At 48.0% G+C, this 15,153-nt stretch overlaps 1 protein-coding gene and 1 pseudogene across 1 annotated transcript; both read right to left on the bottom strand.

Moving 5' to 3' along the window:
• Nucleotides 1-7,753: 7,753 nt before the first annotated feature.
• Nucleotides 7,754-8,435, bottom strand: LOC123399232 (annotated as a pseudogene).
• Nucleotides 8,436-13,010: 4,575 nt separating this feature from the next.
• On the bottom strand, nucleotides 13,011-13,694 carry LOC123453032 (zinc finger protein ZAT8-like). Its single transcript, XM_045129793.1, has one exon. The coding sequence runs from the start codon at nucleotides 13,619-13,621 to the stop codon at nucleotides 13,208-13,210; it is 414 nt and encodes a 137-aa protein (XP_044985728.1). The 5' UTR covers nucleotides 13,622-13,694; the 3' UTR covers nucleotides 13,011-13,207.
• Nucleotides 13,695-15,153: the final 1,459 nt, after the last annotated feature.

Below are 15,153 nucleotides of genomic sequence, written 5' to 3'. Positions count from 1 at the left end.
GATTTCCGCCGCTAAATCCACGAGGACTGCTGACGCACTTCTGGACGTCCCGCCGGTTCCATCGCCTCCGGCGGGATTGTGTGCGGGTTGAGTCACCCCGGCCATGTAGATGGCGATCTGGCGGCGGGTTCGATCGAGGATTTCCGGATCCATGGCCAATGACAAGCCCCCGAGGCCGTCTCCGTGGAGGGACTGGATGGAATCGGAATCGCCCATGGATGACTCGTCGTCAGAGTTGATGGGGGTAACCTCCTGAGCTGCCGCGTGCTCTGGCTCCTCCGACCCCTGGGTGAAGCCCACAAAGACCGGGCGGGTCAGATTCCGGGTTACGACTGGATGAACGTACCTGGCCGGCTCGACGATGTCGGAGGAGATGTCCGGCTCAGGAGCAGATGACCCGATCATGCCGATGAAGACGTTGATCTTGCCGAAGGGGACCCTGTAGCCTGATTCGAGAGAATTTGCTTCAGGTCCCCATCGCCGGTTGTCGATGTAGGCGATGCCGCGTCGGCTCCAAGTCATGAGCGCCGCCGCATAACTCCCAGACCCTGGTAGGGCTCCCTTTGAGAACTCAACTCCACCGTGCGCAGGCCCCACGGTGGGCGCCAACTGCCGTGGTTTTGTCACGGCAGATGTCCTCGTGAAAGGACTTAGTACTGGAGCCATCGCACCTTGGTGGCGACTCAAAGGGGTTAAGCGGGAGAGACACGGCGATTTACCCAGGTTCGGCCCCTCGAGAAGAGGTAATAGCCTACGTCCTGCTTTTGTGTGTATTGATATGGATTCGATTACAAGGAAGGCGTAACTCGCCTAAACCTAGCACTCGATGATTTCTAACCTACCTCTCCCCCTCCAAACTCGCCTTTATATATAGGTCGAAGCCTTAGGGTTTACAAGAGTCCCTTCCTTTTTACAAATCGTGACCACCGCTGTCTCTAAGTCACCGTCTTGCAAAACCCAGAGTCCTTCCATAAATCATAACCATCCTGCGACTTTGAACCGCCCAGGCTGAGGCCCAACTAGCCCTAAAGGATGAATCGCCTTAACTGTAACCCGGCCCATATTCGGCGGGTCACTTAACACGCAATATCCCCAACAGTTACCGAATGTTGTTCGGAGTCCCGGATAAGATCACGGACATCACGAGGGTTTCCGGAATGGTCCGGAAACGAATATTGATATATAGGATGACCTCATTTGATTACTGGAAGGTTTTCGGAGTTACCGGGAATGTACCGGGAATGACGAATGGGTTCCGGGAGTACACCGGGGGGGTGGGGGCAACCCACCCCGGGGAAGCCCATAGGCCTTGGGGGTGGCACACCAGACCTTAGTGGGCTGGTGGGACAACCCAAGAAGGCCCTATGCGCCATAGGAAGAAAATCAAAGAGAAAAGAAAAAAAAGGAGGAGGTGGGAAAGGGAAGAAGGACTCCACGTTCCAAACCAAGTAGGACTCGTATTGGGAGGGGGAGACCTTCCCCCTTGGCTCGGCCGACCCCCTTGGGGCTCCTTGAGCCCCAAGGCAGGGCCCCCCCTCTCCCACCTATATATACAGAGGTTTTAGGGCTGATTTGAGACGACTTTTCCACGGCAGCCCGACCACATACCTCCACGGTTTTTCCTCTAGATCGCGTTTCTGCGGAGCTCGGGCGGAGCCCTGCTGAGATAAGATCACCACCAACCTCCGGAGCGCCGTCACGCTGCCGGAGAACTCATCTAACTCTCCGTCTCTCTTGCTGGATCAAGAAGGCCGAGATCATCGTCGAGCTGTACGTGTGCTGAACGCGGAGGTGCCGTCCGTTCGACACTAGATCGTGGGACTGATCGCGAGACGGTTCGTGGAGCGGATCGAGGGACGTGAGGATGTTCCACTACATCAACCGCGTTCACTAACGCTTCTGCTGTACGGTCTACAAGGGTACGTAGATCACACATCCCCTCTCGTAGATGGACATCACCATGATAGGTTTTCGTGCGCGTAGGAAAATTTTTGTTTCCCATGCGACGTTCCCCAACAGTGGCATCATGAGCTAGGTTCATGCGTAGATGTCTTCTCGAGTAGAACACAAAAGTTTTTGTGGGCGGTGATGTGCGTTTTGCTGCCCTCCTTAGTCTTTTCTTGATTCCGCGGTATTGTTGGATCGAAGCGGCTCGGACCGACATTACTCGTACGCTTACGAGAGACTGGTTTCATCGCTACGAGTAACTCCGTTGCTCAAAGATGACTGGCGGGTGTCAGTTTCTCCAACTTTAGTTGAATCGGAATTGACCGAGGAGGTCCTTGGATGAGGTTAAATAGCAATTCATATATCTCCGTTGTGGTGTTTTTGTTATTTTTTGCTGTTTAGTGCTATCTAGGTTTAGCGATAGGTTTAGTTAGCTTGGTTAGTTAGGTTAGTTAGTTAGTTAGATTACTAGAAAGAATAGGAAGAAGAAGAAGAGGAGGAGGAGGAGAAGAGGAGAAGAGGAGGAGGAGGAGAAGAAGAAGAAGAAGAAGAATAGGAGGAGGAGAAGACAAAAAGAAGATCACATGTTTGGTATTTAGTTTTTTGGAATTAATTAGTAGTTTTAGTGGTAGATTCTGTTAGTTAATTAGTAGATTTAGTGGTAGATTATGTTAGTTTATTCGCCCATCATTATTGCTTAGGTTCAAGACTACTTCAAAGAAGATCACATGTTCTTTTGTTGAAATCAAGTCTGTCAAAATAATGTATCGTCTATATTTATTGGTACCGGAGCAAAACAGGACAACATAAATAATATTGCCATCCTCAAATGTAGAAAATATCGAAAAGTTTTATATAACCTGAAAAGTAGTATAGGTAACCTGGAAAGTCCTGTGGACCAAAAGGGCAACTTCTGGACCTGCGAACTTTGCGTGGTAGGTGCATGTCCATGCACGAGGGTAATTAACGCAACAATGACATAATTAGCCCATTTAGCTCCAAAATACCATAATAAGCTCAAAATGGCATAAGAACCTTGGTTAGCTTATTAATATTATATACTTAGCTAGTTTTCCTCTAAAATGGGATAATTAGCCCATTTAGCTCAAAAAAGACATAATTAGGTAATTTAGCTCCAACAAGAGGAGAAGAGGAGAAGAAATAGGCAAAATGAAAAGAAAGAAGAAGAAGAAGAAGAAGAGAAGAAGGAGAAGGAGGAGGAGGAGGAGGAGGAGAAGGCCAGGGCCTTCTCCTCCTCCTCCTCCTTCTTCTTGATTTCTTCTTCTTCTCCTCCTCCTCCTCTTTCTTCTCCTCTTTCATATTATCCTTGTTTTAATTAACCCAACAATGACATAATAAGCCCATTTAGCTCCAAAATACCATAATAAGCTCAAAATGGCATAAGAACCTTGGTTAGCTCATTAATATTATATACTTAGCTAGTTTTCCTCTAAAATAAGATAATTAGCCTATTTAGCTCAAAAAAGACATAATTAGGTAATTTAGCTCCAACAAGAGGAGAAGAGGAGAAGAAATAGGCAAAATGAAAAGAAAGAAGAAGAAGAAGAAGAAGAAGAGAAGAAGGAGAAGGAGGAGGAGGAGGAGGAGGAGAAGGCCAAGGACCTTCTATCCTTCTCCTCCTCCTCCTTCTCCTTCTCCTCCTCCTTCTTGATTTCTTCTTCTCCTCCTCCTCCTCCTCTTTCTTCTCCTCTTTCATATTATCCTTGCTTTAATTAACCCAACAATGACATAATTAGCCCATTTAGCTCCAAAATACCATAATAAGCTGAAAATGGCATAAGAACCTTGGTTAGCTTATTAATATTATATACTTAGCTTGTTTTCCTCTAAAATGGGATAATTAGCCCATTTAGCTCAAAAAAGACAGAATTAGGTAATTTAGCTCCAACAAGAGGAGAAGAGGAGAAGAAATAGGCAAAATGAAAAGAAAGAAGAAGAAGAAGAAGAAGAGAAGAAGGAGAAGGAGGAGGAGGAGGAGAAGGCTAAGGACCTTCTATCCTTCTCCTCCTCCTCCTCCTCCTCCTTCTTCTTGATTTCTTCTTCTTCTCCTCCTCCTCCTCTTTCTTCTCCTCTTTCATATTATCCTTGCTTTAATTAACCCCACAATGACATAATTATCCCATTTAGCTCCAAAATACCATAATAAGCTCAAAATGGCATAAGAACCTTGGTTAGCTCATTAATATTATATACTTAGCTAGTTTTCCTCTAAAATGGGATAATTAGCCCATTTAGCTCAAAAGAGACATAATTAGGTAATTTAGCTCCAACAAGAGGAGAAGAGGAGAAGAAATAGGCAAAATGAAAAGAAAGAAGAAGAAGAAGAAGAAGAAGAAGAGAAGAAGGAGAAGGAGGAGGAGGAGGAGGAGGAGAAGGCCAAGGACCTTCTATCCTTCTCCTCCTCCTCCTCCTTCTTCTTGATTTCTTCTTCTTCTCCTCCTCCTCCTCTTTCTTCTCCTCTTTCATATTATCCTTGCTTTAATTAACCCAACAATGACATAATTAACCCATTTAGCTCCAAAATACCATAATAAGCTCAAGATGGCATAAGAACCTTGGTTAGCTCATTAATATTATATAGTTAGCTAGTTGTCCTCAAAAATGGGATAATTAGCCCATTTAGCTCAAAAAAGACATAATTAGGTAATTTAGCTCCAATAAATGATATATAGTTCACCACACATATACTTAGCTTGTTTTCCGCTAAAATGACATAATTAGCTGAGAAACATCATATTTTGTTCTTCTCCTAACTTTCTTATTCACATTTTTGCAGATTGGATATACTACATGCATGGAAGCTGGCATTCATGGAGTTGAACAATGTCAATGAATGAACTATATATGTATATCATCTAGTTTTCATTTGAGTTGATGAACAATGTCCAACTATATGTATATGTATATATGGATAAACAGTGCAATACTTGGTATGTTGGTTCTTTGGATATATGGGGATGTATATTGGTGAATCATATATGTGTGGTGAATTATATATATGTGTTGGCAAGTATATGTGTGGTGAACTATATATCATATATGTGTGGTGAATTATATAAATGTGCTATCAAATATATATATATATATATATGTGTGTGTGTGTGTGTGTGTGTGTGCTGTGAAATAATATAAAACAAAAAAATAGGAACTATATGGGCTCTTTGCCGTGTGCCAGCTGATGGCAAAGACCTGTGCCATCAGCTGGCAGACGGCAAAGGTGCCACATGGCACCCAGCTGTGCATCCTGGGGTGTTTATGTAGTCTCTTTGTCGTCAGCCTGCTGGGTGGGCAGACGGCAAAGAAGAGGGAACAGAGGAGGGGGGAGGAGGAGGCAGACGGCAAAGAGTGGAGAGAGGAGGAGGGGAGGAGAAGGCAGACGACAAAGATGGACGGGGAGGCAGACGGCAAAGATGGAGGGGGGGAGGGGAGGGGAGGAGAAGGCAGACGACAAAGATGGACGGGGAGGCAGACGGCAAAGATGGATGGGGAGGCAGACGGCAAAGCCTCCGTTAACCCCTAACGGAGGCAACGTGTGTCGGCTGCCGTCTCGAGCACTTTGCCGACTGCTCCTAATGAAAGCTGATGGCAAAGAGCTTTGCCGTCCGTTTTGCCTGGGCAGACGGCAAAGAAGGTCCTATGCCGTCGTAGGCTGACGCAGAAATTTTGCCGGTCGTGAGAATATTTGCCGTCTGCGATATTGTCTTTGCCGTCCGGGATATTGTCTTTGCCGTCTGTGATGGCAGACGGCAAAGAAGCTGATTTCTGTAGTGGTTGTTACGTATCTTCCTTCCTAGTCCCTCACTGATGATGGCGTGACGGTGCATTTGGAGCATCTAGTTGTTTATATTTATTATATCACAGAATGCTATGACATCAGAAGGGACCAAAAGTGCCAGAGTAATGTGCAACTAAGCATGGAAAAGAAGAGAGAAATTTCTACTCAACGTAAAAAAAGAGAGAGTGGAATTTGTACAGGTGGGTCTATATGCGCTGGACATGGGGAAAAAGAGAGACATGGCTTCACGGGCGGAACATGAACTCACCTGCAACGCCGTTCTCGTCGCCTTCGCTGGTACTTCGCCTCCTCGTTTTGCTCTCCTTGTGGTTCAGTATGTGTGGGGGAAGAAAAACGTGGGGAGAAGAGTGCAGACTTGAATCCAGTAGCGACCTGATCTCTGACAACAAACCATCCTATATCAACTCCATAAACAGTCAGTTAAAAAATTTCATATGAATACGGATGGAACAGGGAGATGGTGAGATTGCTGCTGCCGTACGATGACATTCGGGGCTCCGGGGGACCTCGTACACTGATGATGGCACGTCGGCGCATGTCTCCAGTCGTCGGGTGACCCCGCAGCCCCGACCTCCTGCACCAGCCTGAGGCGGCCACACTGCCGACGCCGAGACTCTCTCGACACTCTTCCTGTGGTTTTCTTCACAGGAAGTAAAAGAGCAGATCAAAGATGGATCAATGGGAGAACCAGAAGCACAAATCGCCAAAATCAAGTCACGAACAACCAGCGTTTTGGTTCTCTAGTTCATCTATGAAGCCTACCGATCAAACTTATTGATCTTAATTACTAAATCATCAGGTGATGCTATTCTATTATCATTACTTTTCCTATTGGGCACTAACCTCAAACGGTGAATGAGGTTGTCCATGATGCGGTCTCATATCCAAGACTGAAGGCAGCAGCCTCGGTTCGAATCCACGGTATGGACGACCAACAGCCAGCAAGCAGTTTGAGCGCTCCATCCAGCAAGCTCGACATCTGAGAAGAACAGGCGCTCTGGCGTCGCCTTCATCGCGCACGGGCGCTCGCCGTCGAGCAGCCGCTCCGGCCGCTGGTCGTGATTGCGCCAGTCCGTGCTGGCGCCATGGCCTCGTCGCCCGCGCGTGTCCGTGGCCGCGCCTGACCTTGGTCACGCAGGACCGTGGCCGTCCGGCCGTGCCCAGCGCCATGCCAGTGGCCGTGGAGTCCGTAGCCGCCCGGCTGCCGCACGGCCACGCCGCGCCCGTGGCCGCCCATCTCCACACGCCACGGCCGCTCATAGCGCAACGGCGCAAGACCCTCCGGCAGCGGAGGCGACTCCCAGAGCGGAGCATGGCTGAGGCACAACCGCGACCTCCAACGCGAGGCGCGGCGGCGCTCGCTCCATCTGGCCTGCCGCATGGCATGGGCGCACGCCTAAAGACGGCGATGTGGCGCGACCGGAGCAGCCCGATAGTCAACCGCTCTGAGAGGAAGAAGAGTGCCCTCCACCACCTGCAGTTAACCGGATCCAAAGAAGAGTGCCACCGCCATCCTATTCGCCTGGAAAGGGCCACGATCGGCGCGACTATGATGGAGACCGTGCAACGGTGACGCGTAGAGGGGAGGATCAAGGACGCTGCACGGTGGCTTGGGAGAGTGATAGGGGTGCGCGGTGGCGATGGGAGATCGGGAGAGTGTGCCACGGCGGCGATGGAAACCCGAAGGAAGAGACCCGCACGATCAGAGATTAGGCAAGTGATGACGTACGTGGGTAGGTTTTCATTGGTTTTTTGGTTCTCTTTTGTGCACATAGGATGAGCTGAGAAACAAACCGGCAACGAAGAGGTTGGGTCACAAAAAATCGGTGGAAGCGAGGAGGTCGTGCGAGGGATAAGAGGCGTGGTCGAACGAGAGGTAGAGGGGCTTTTTATTGTACTTTTTTTTATTAAACCAATTGATTTTTAAAGGGTTGAAAAAAAAATCAGTGGAAGGATGTGGGTGGGAGGATAGCTAGCGTTAAAAGATTGAACCATCACGACGACGGCAGATCCCTTATAACAGTAGAGACTAGTGTGCAGCAACCAGCAAATGTACAAAGTCCAATTGCGCACAAGTGAACCAGTGAACCTATACAGGATGTCTATCCATAGTCCATATCAGACTACAGAGAAACCATTGGAGCTTGCGCTAAAGGCTAAACGAAGAGCTGGAGCAGAACTGGCTGCGCCTGCGCCGTGGTAGCCAACTCCTGCTCGCGACGCCGGCGCATGTGACCGCCGAGCGCCTGCCCCATGTTGAACTCGAGCCCGCAGACGCGGCACTGGTGCGCCTGCTTCTGGTCCGCGGTCTTCTTGGTGGTCCGGTTCGGAACCTGCAGCGAGGCCTAGCGCAAGCCCATGGCGGCCGCGCAGGTGGCTTGTCCGGTGCCCGCCCAACGGCTGCAGGTCTTGCATACGAACTCGCCATCGGCGCCGCGGCACATCTCCTTGCTGCGGCCGGCGCCGAGGGCGAGCGAGATGGAGAGGGACGACGAGGACGCGACGGCCTGATCTATGTAGTGCTTCGTTGACGAAACCATCGCTGCTAGTCGGATGAGCTCAACATGCAAGAGTTCGTAGTTCTGTGCGCGCGGAACGACGGAGTAGGAGATGAGATATGGATTCAGTCAGTCGGAAGAGCTCGGAATTGGCTGTGGATGTGTCTCGGATCGTGCAGGGTTGGCCTTTTTATAGTGCCAGCGGTGGCTGCTGGCTGGTAGAAGTAGCCACCAGGTACATCGCTTGTAGACCATGTCTGGCATGAGCCTTGACGCCTGCGCAGGCACGACTTGGAGTCCGTAATTGCTTGCTCGCATCAGCTTGGAGTACGTAATTGCTTGCTTGCTTCCTAGGCAGTCGCCCCTGACGAGATTAAATGCTAGTGGACGGAGGAGACCGCGAAATGGGACGGAATCTCAATTAGCAAGCTCACGATGTTAAGGACAGTGAAGGGAGCTTTGCTGTGCTGTGGTACCCAGGTATCACCGGAGGTTGGGGTCATTTGTTGCACCGGTGAACGTTAATTTGACAGGCACCGATTTTTGAATGGTCAGTCAACGATGATTTTAAGAAGGAGAAACCGCATGGTGTTCCACATTCCTTACTTTTCTCGGGCCGATTTCAAGTTTGGGCTCTACGCCATCTCCAACGACGACTCGTAAATCATCATCCTCATCCGTTTGAATTGTGCTGTCTAGATTGTGAAATTCATACAACACAGGTTTGTATCGATCTGTAAGTGGTCCGGACGTACTTTCTTTCACAAATCGAAGACAAATGTGTGATGGGGGAGGCTTTGCACGTGTCCGGACAGCACCCAAGCCCGCATCTCATCACCCTGGCCATCAAATCCCCTCCTCCCTTGCTCGTGCCCGTTCTTAACCGGCACGAGTTGCGCGCATTTATGCTGTTGTAGATTGTACCGCTCTATGTTGAAGACTACTCATACCGGACAAGATCTCTCGCTGCATCCGCCATTGAAGCGGCGTGCCGGTCGTGGGCGCTGCCCTTTGCATGTCCGACTGAATACGACTCCTCATCGCAGTCAAACGCCTTCATTAAACTCACATCAAAGCCGAGAAACCTTCTCCTGCCACACGTCCGTTCACGAGGGGGCAATGTTAAACATCGTGCCATCGGTTATCAACGTTGTCAAAATCGCGCCTAATCAATGAAAGAAGAAGTTGGCTACACGAAACTGGACGAGTCACTGGCCAGGGCGTTCGCGGCCACCAACGACGACAAGGAAAATTAAAACACGGGAGGCCGTCGCCGCTTTGGTCCCAAGAAGGTCACCACATGTGAGTCGCCAACGTCCAAAACAAGTGTCCAATCCTCTAACGCACGCCATTGTTCACCCGTAGCCCCCAAGAAAAGCAAGGATTTGCGCTTCACGGAAGCGAATACAACCCTTCCCCTCCGGATGAAGCATCTTCTTTGTCACTCTGGCAAGCGTCGCAGTCAGAGATAGGGAAAGGGAGAGGAATGTGTCTCCGGAGATCCCGACAGTCTGATAATCGGGCTCTCGGACATGGGAAGACCAAGAGATCCGTCGTGGCCAGACGTACACTAGTATATATAGTGTATCAGCGTTGTACGGATGTAGCTCCCCGCGGTCCGACGTGCATATAATTTTACCTGTTTAGTTAAAATATGTTTGAAATATATATGTTTTTATCCGGTTTATATGAAATTCGTCGTGTTTCAACCAATGCTGTCCTATTGGTTCGTAAAATATTTGGTTGTATGCGGATAGTATCGGATGACAGTCTTCCGCATCTATGTTCCTGGGCTGATCGTCCTCGTGTCCGCAGACGGATACAGAAAAAAAATTGGAGGCATGCCCCTGTTCTCTACTCGAAAAATGGGTTGCCGCGTTCACCTAAATTGCTGCACGACATGCGGCTATGGAATTTCTCGGTGGTCGCCCATCATGCTCCACGCACTCGAAGATTCTTCACTGCGCATTACGCTCGTACGCGTGTGCATGTGCTTGTTTTGCACGGAAATGACTACTGTATAAATTATGACAAACAACGGTACAGACTGACTAGCTCTTTTGCAGGGCAATACACGACCATGTGTAGACTCGAGAGATCGATAGTGACGACGCCGATCCAAATCAATTATCTCTGGGCATAGCTAGTGCGTGACGTCAGTGTTCTAGAGCTAATGACATATTTCTCCGTCCCTTCCACGTCATTACTGCCGATTGTCTCATGTATGAGCTATGTGCCATTCATATGATTAACTGACGTGAAACAACCGAATCATCTATAATACACCATGCTTTCTAATTTTAGACTCTTCACATTTAGTTAATGTGTTAAAATTTGAATTGGATTCATAATTTTAACCGGCTCGACGATTCCTACAATTAATTAGCAACAACCAGCCTAATAAGATAACCTCCCCCCCCCCCCCCCCCCCAACAGAAAATAATAATAATTATGAGCTGATTAACAGACATCACAAAATCACACAAAGAAAGCCCACCAAAATAAAATACACACCATTTTTCCACGTGCCAAACTAAATAATAAACAAAAAATATGAAATTTTAACAACACCAACGGTGCAGTGAACTGTGCTCAACCCTTCTGGTAGATTGATGAATGTCTAATGTAGACTGCAGTAGCATCATTTTGAAGATGGCCCGAACCACATCTCCCCCCTACATGCTTTCTTCTTCAATCATTCACTGTCGTAGTACAGGGGTTTCTCTCTCCATTCTTTTCTCATTTCCTCTCTCATCATTTTGATAACTTCACCATTTCGTCCCAAAGCACCGAGCTCTGCAAATGCACGATACTGGATACACCTGACATTTTCGGAGCTATACCTTTGCCTTCACTTGGTATCCAAGCCTACATGAATACACGGGGCCACTCGTCCATGCTGGAGTGATGGTCATGCTCTCGTTGGTATCACTCTACCCTTGCCACTTCTCCTCAAAGCTGGCGTCAAGTTCTTCATATTCGCACCGAACCCAACTCTAGGAGCCATCGCGCATCATCATGCGCTTATCTAGTCTAGGAGAGTGTCTTACCCATCACCTCCTAGGCATCCTCGGTGTTGTCACTGTTGCCTCCTTGTCGTCGAGGCCTTCCCGCCTTCGTCTTGTCATTTTCTTCCTCATTCCTCCCTACCCACGCTCATGTCGTGTCTTAGGATGTTGGAATATCCGTGTGCCAGAATTTTTGGTCGTGTTTTATCTTATGCACTCCTTTGATCAGTTCCAAAAAAATTTATTTTATTCTAAGTCATATTTATTTAAGTTTGACTTAGGTCCATAGATAAATACAAATGATAACTACACCAAATTATTCACACTAAATTCATCAAATTTATATTTTCATATTTATATATAGAATGATATTCAATATATTATATATTAGCATGAATTTTTGTTATATCAATCAAAAACGTGTATTTTCCTAAACATGGTCAAATATATATAGAATTGACATTTGGAGAAAACTACAATTTCAAATATTGCCACAAAATAAGTAGAACATATTTAATTTGTTTGAATGCTCTAATCCTTAGTTGCCTACAAACAAAAGTTGGATTAACCAATTTTAGATATGAGATGAGAGGAGAGAAGAGGCAACATCGAACTGGAGAAGAGAACACTGTGATCGAAGACTCATCAATAACAAGGGTGGCGACGACGCGGGTGGCCGCAACATCGTGGTGTGAGGCTGGGCGGCAGTTGATTGTTCGGGTGTGGGTTTGGGTGTGGGATTGACCATCCGTGCCGATGAAGAAGGGGTGTAGGACATAAAGCATACACATTTGATCATGTTGTGCTTTTTTTTTTTGAAACCAAGGCAAAATATTTGATCATGTTCTACATTAATTAAGGGAGAATAAATAGAGTTTTCAAATACACGAGCCAACAAGTACAAAGTGGTGTTAGTCTCCCGACATTATAGTACCCGGTTTCTTAGCCCCGGTGGTGACCCAAGTGAGGGCTTCACTCTTGATATTGTTTAGCAGAATTGGGGGTGTCATGCTCTTGTTGCGAAAGCACAGGACATTCCTCTCGTTCCAAATGGTCTATCCAATGAGCATGGTGAGAGATGCGATGACTTTCCTGTTGGGAGTTGTCGAAGTCAATTGGCTCACTCACCAATCCTTAATGGGATCCTGAAGGTGCGATGTTGAAGTGTCAAGGTTATCGATGTTTTGAAACGACACTTGACAAAGATGTGTGGCCCAGACTCATGTTCCCGTTTGGAGTGGGGGCAAAGATGGCAATTCGGCCATCCCCGGCGTGCTAGGCGATCACCCGTCCAAATCCGATCCTGGATGGTAAGCCAGGCGAAAAACTTCCCCTTGGACGGAGCCTAAGCTTTCCATACTATGTGATCCATTGAAGAGTAGAAGGTTCTGAAGAATTGCGCCGGGAGTTTCTTTCCTCTAGTGTAGCCACTTGGAGATGGTAGCAAGTAGCAACTAGCAAGGGATTAGGGATGCAGCCATTAGGAGATGGTAGCAAGTAGCAACTGATGAAAAAAGGGTTTTCCCCCCACTTTGTATTACAAAGAAACCAACCGATACATGCAGCTTGCCGGGGCCACATCACAAGAAACTCAAACGAAAAATAAAAGAAAAAGACCGGCAACCGCTGCACCCGCCGGAGAAGTAGCAAGGGATTAGGGATGCAGCCATTTGGAGAGGGTAGCAAGGGATTTGTTCAACGACCTATTCCGAAACAAAAAGTATTCCACTTGGAATTCTTCTTCCGAGAGTTATTTATCAGGATATTGATAGGCTCAACTTGTAGGGAACTAAACTGGACCGAAATAACGAAGGAATCAATGAGACATATGTACATGTTCGTCAAAGTGAAGGAACGAACCATCGATCAACACCAGCAGAACTACACAGCAGGCAGTCTATCCATATCGGACTAGAGAGAAACCAATGGAGCTAGCGCTAGAAGAAGAGCTGGAGCAGAACTGGCTGCGCCTGCGCCGTGGTGGTGGCCTCCTGCTCGCGGTGCCGGCGCATGTGGCCTCCTAAGGCCTGACCCATCTCGAACTCGAGCCCGCAGACATGGCACCGGTGCACCTGCTTCTGGTCCCTGCTCTTCCTGCTCACCTGTTCTGACCCCGCGGCGAGGCCGAGGGCAAGTCCATGGCGGCCACGCAGGTGGCTTGTCCGGTGCCCGCCCAGCGCCTGAAACGAGCTGAACGACCGGCCGCATGTCTTGCACACGAACTCGCCGTCTGCGCCGCCGCGCCTCATCTTCTTGCTGATGCGGTCGGCCACGGCGCCGAGGGAGAGCGAGAGGGAGACGGACGAGGGCGCATCGGCATCATCCCTGTACTGCTTCATTGACGAAACCATATCGCGGCTAGTCGGGTATGAGTCACAAGAGTTCGTAGTTCTGCGCGGATTCAGTCAGTCGTTAGAGCTCGGAGTTGGCTGTGGATGTGTCTGGGATCGTGCATGGTTGGCCTTTTATAGTGCTGGGTACTGGCTGGTACTAGTAGTAGCCACCAGGTACATCGCTTGTAGACCATGTCTGGCTTGACGACTGCGGAGGCACGACTTGGAGTCCGTCGCGATCGACGGCGACCTAGCTAAAGCGCAGGTCTGGAAAGATATATAGAACCTTCTCCTCTGCTCGATCGCGTCAGCTTGGAGTAATTGCTCAGCTTTGCTCCCGGTCGTCCCAGGTAGCCCGTCACGCGGTTACGTGCATGTGGACGGTTTAGCAGGAAGTCCATGTCCGTTGTACTTGTACGTACGTAGTTGGGTGTTTTGTTGTTCAACCATGATTTGACGACGATTCTTTGGCGAGAAGAACGAGAGCACGCATACATACGATTCCACATTCCCTTCTCGTCTTTTGCCGGGACGGTTCCGTATTTCCAGTTTTGGCTCCTGCTTTAATCTGTTCTCCGCTCCAGAAATGGCTTGCCGCGTCTGCCTGAGTTACTGCATCACATGCATGCAGCTATGGAATTTCTCCGTGGCTGCACATGCGCCACGCGCTCGAACGGATCATAGGTGTGCATGCATTGGACTCGTATACATGTGTGCATGTGCTTGTTTTTCACGCAAATGACTACAAGTTCTGACTAGCCAACTGCAATACGCGCTAAATTAGTTATTTTGCACGGCAAGACATAAGCATGTAGATCGAGACTGCAGAAACAGATAGCGACGACGCCGATTCAAGTCAATTGCTGTTGGTGGTACGGCTGGGCAGTGACGTCGGTGCTCTAGAGCTTATGACATAATTTTATCTCCCTTTCGCGTCATTACTCTCTTAATATATAGTCTCATTAGTGTCCCTCTGCCACCCTCCTTCCTTCTCAAAGATGTCGTCAACTTTCTCGTATCCACGCTCAATTTTTCTATTAAAAAAAGAATTGCCCCTGACTTCTGCATCAAGTGGTGCACCCAACCTTGCATCCACACTCCGTCAGGCATGGCATTATTTTTTAGACGAAAATCTTAGGGTACACCCTGTTTTATATAATATAGCCCCATAAATTGGATTCGGCAAAATTTTACAAGGTTCAGAGAGTACAAAGGAAAATAAATCTACCGGGAATCAGAGACGGAGCCAGGAATAGAGCTCCATACGCATGAGCATGGGCAGAGCCATAAAAAGTTCGCAGCATGCAAAAATAAAAATCTGAACTCGTGTTTCTGTTTGTGAAAACACTACATAAATAATACTCCCTCCATCACAGTTTAGAAGACATGCACGTGTATCTAGATCGTCAATTTGATTTATATAAAATATATTGTTTAACATAAAAATTATATCATTAAAAAATAGAACATCTAAAATGTCCCTCTGCCACCCTCCTTCGATGGTTAAAGGGGATCGATGTTAAAACTGCTAAACTTATCCGTGTAGGATC

The sequence above is a fragment of the Hordeum vulgare genome, chromosome 5H, assembly GCF_904849725.1.
Source record: "Hordeum vulgare subsp. vulgare chromosome 5H, MorexV3_pseudomolecules_assembly, whole genome shotgun sequence".
Classification (NCBI taxonomy): Eukaryota; Viridiplantae; Streptophyta; class Magnoliopsida; order Poales; family Poaceae; genus Hordeum; species Hordeum vulgare.
This window is presented reverse-complemented; position numbering and strand designations above follow the sequence as displayed.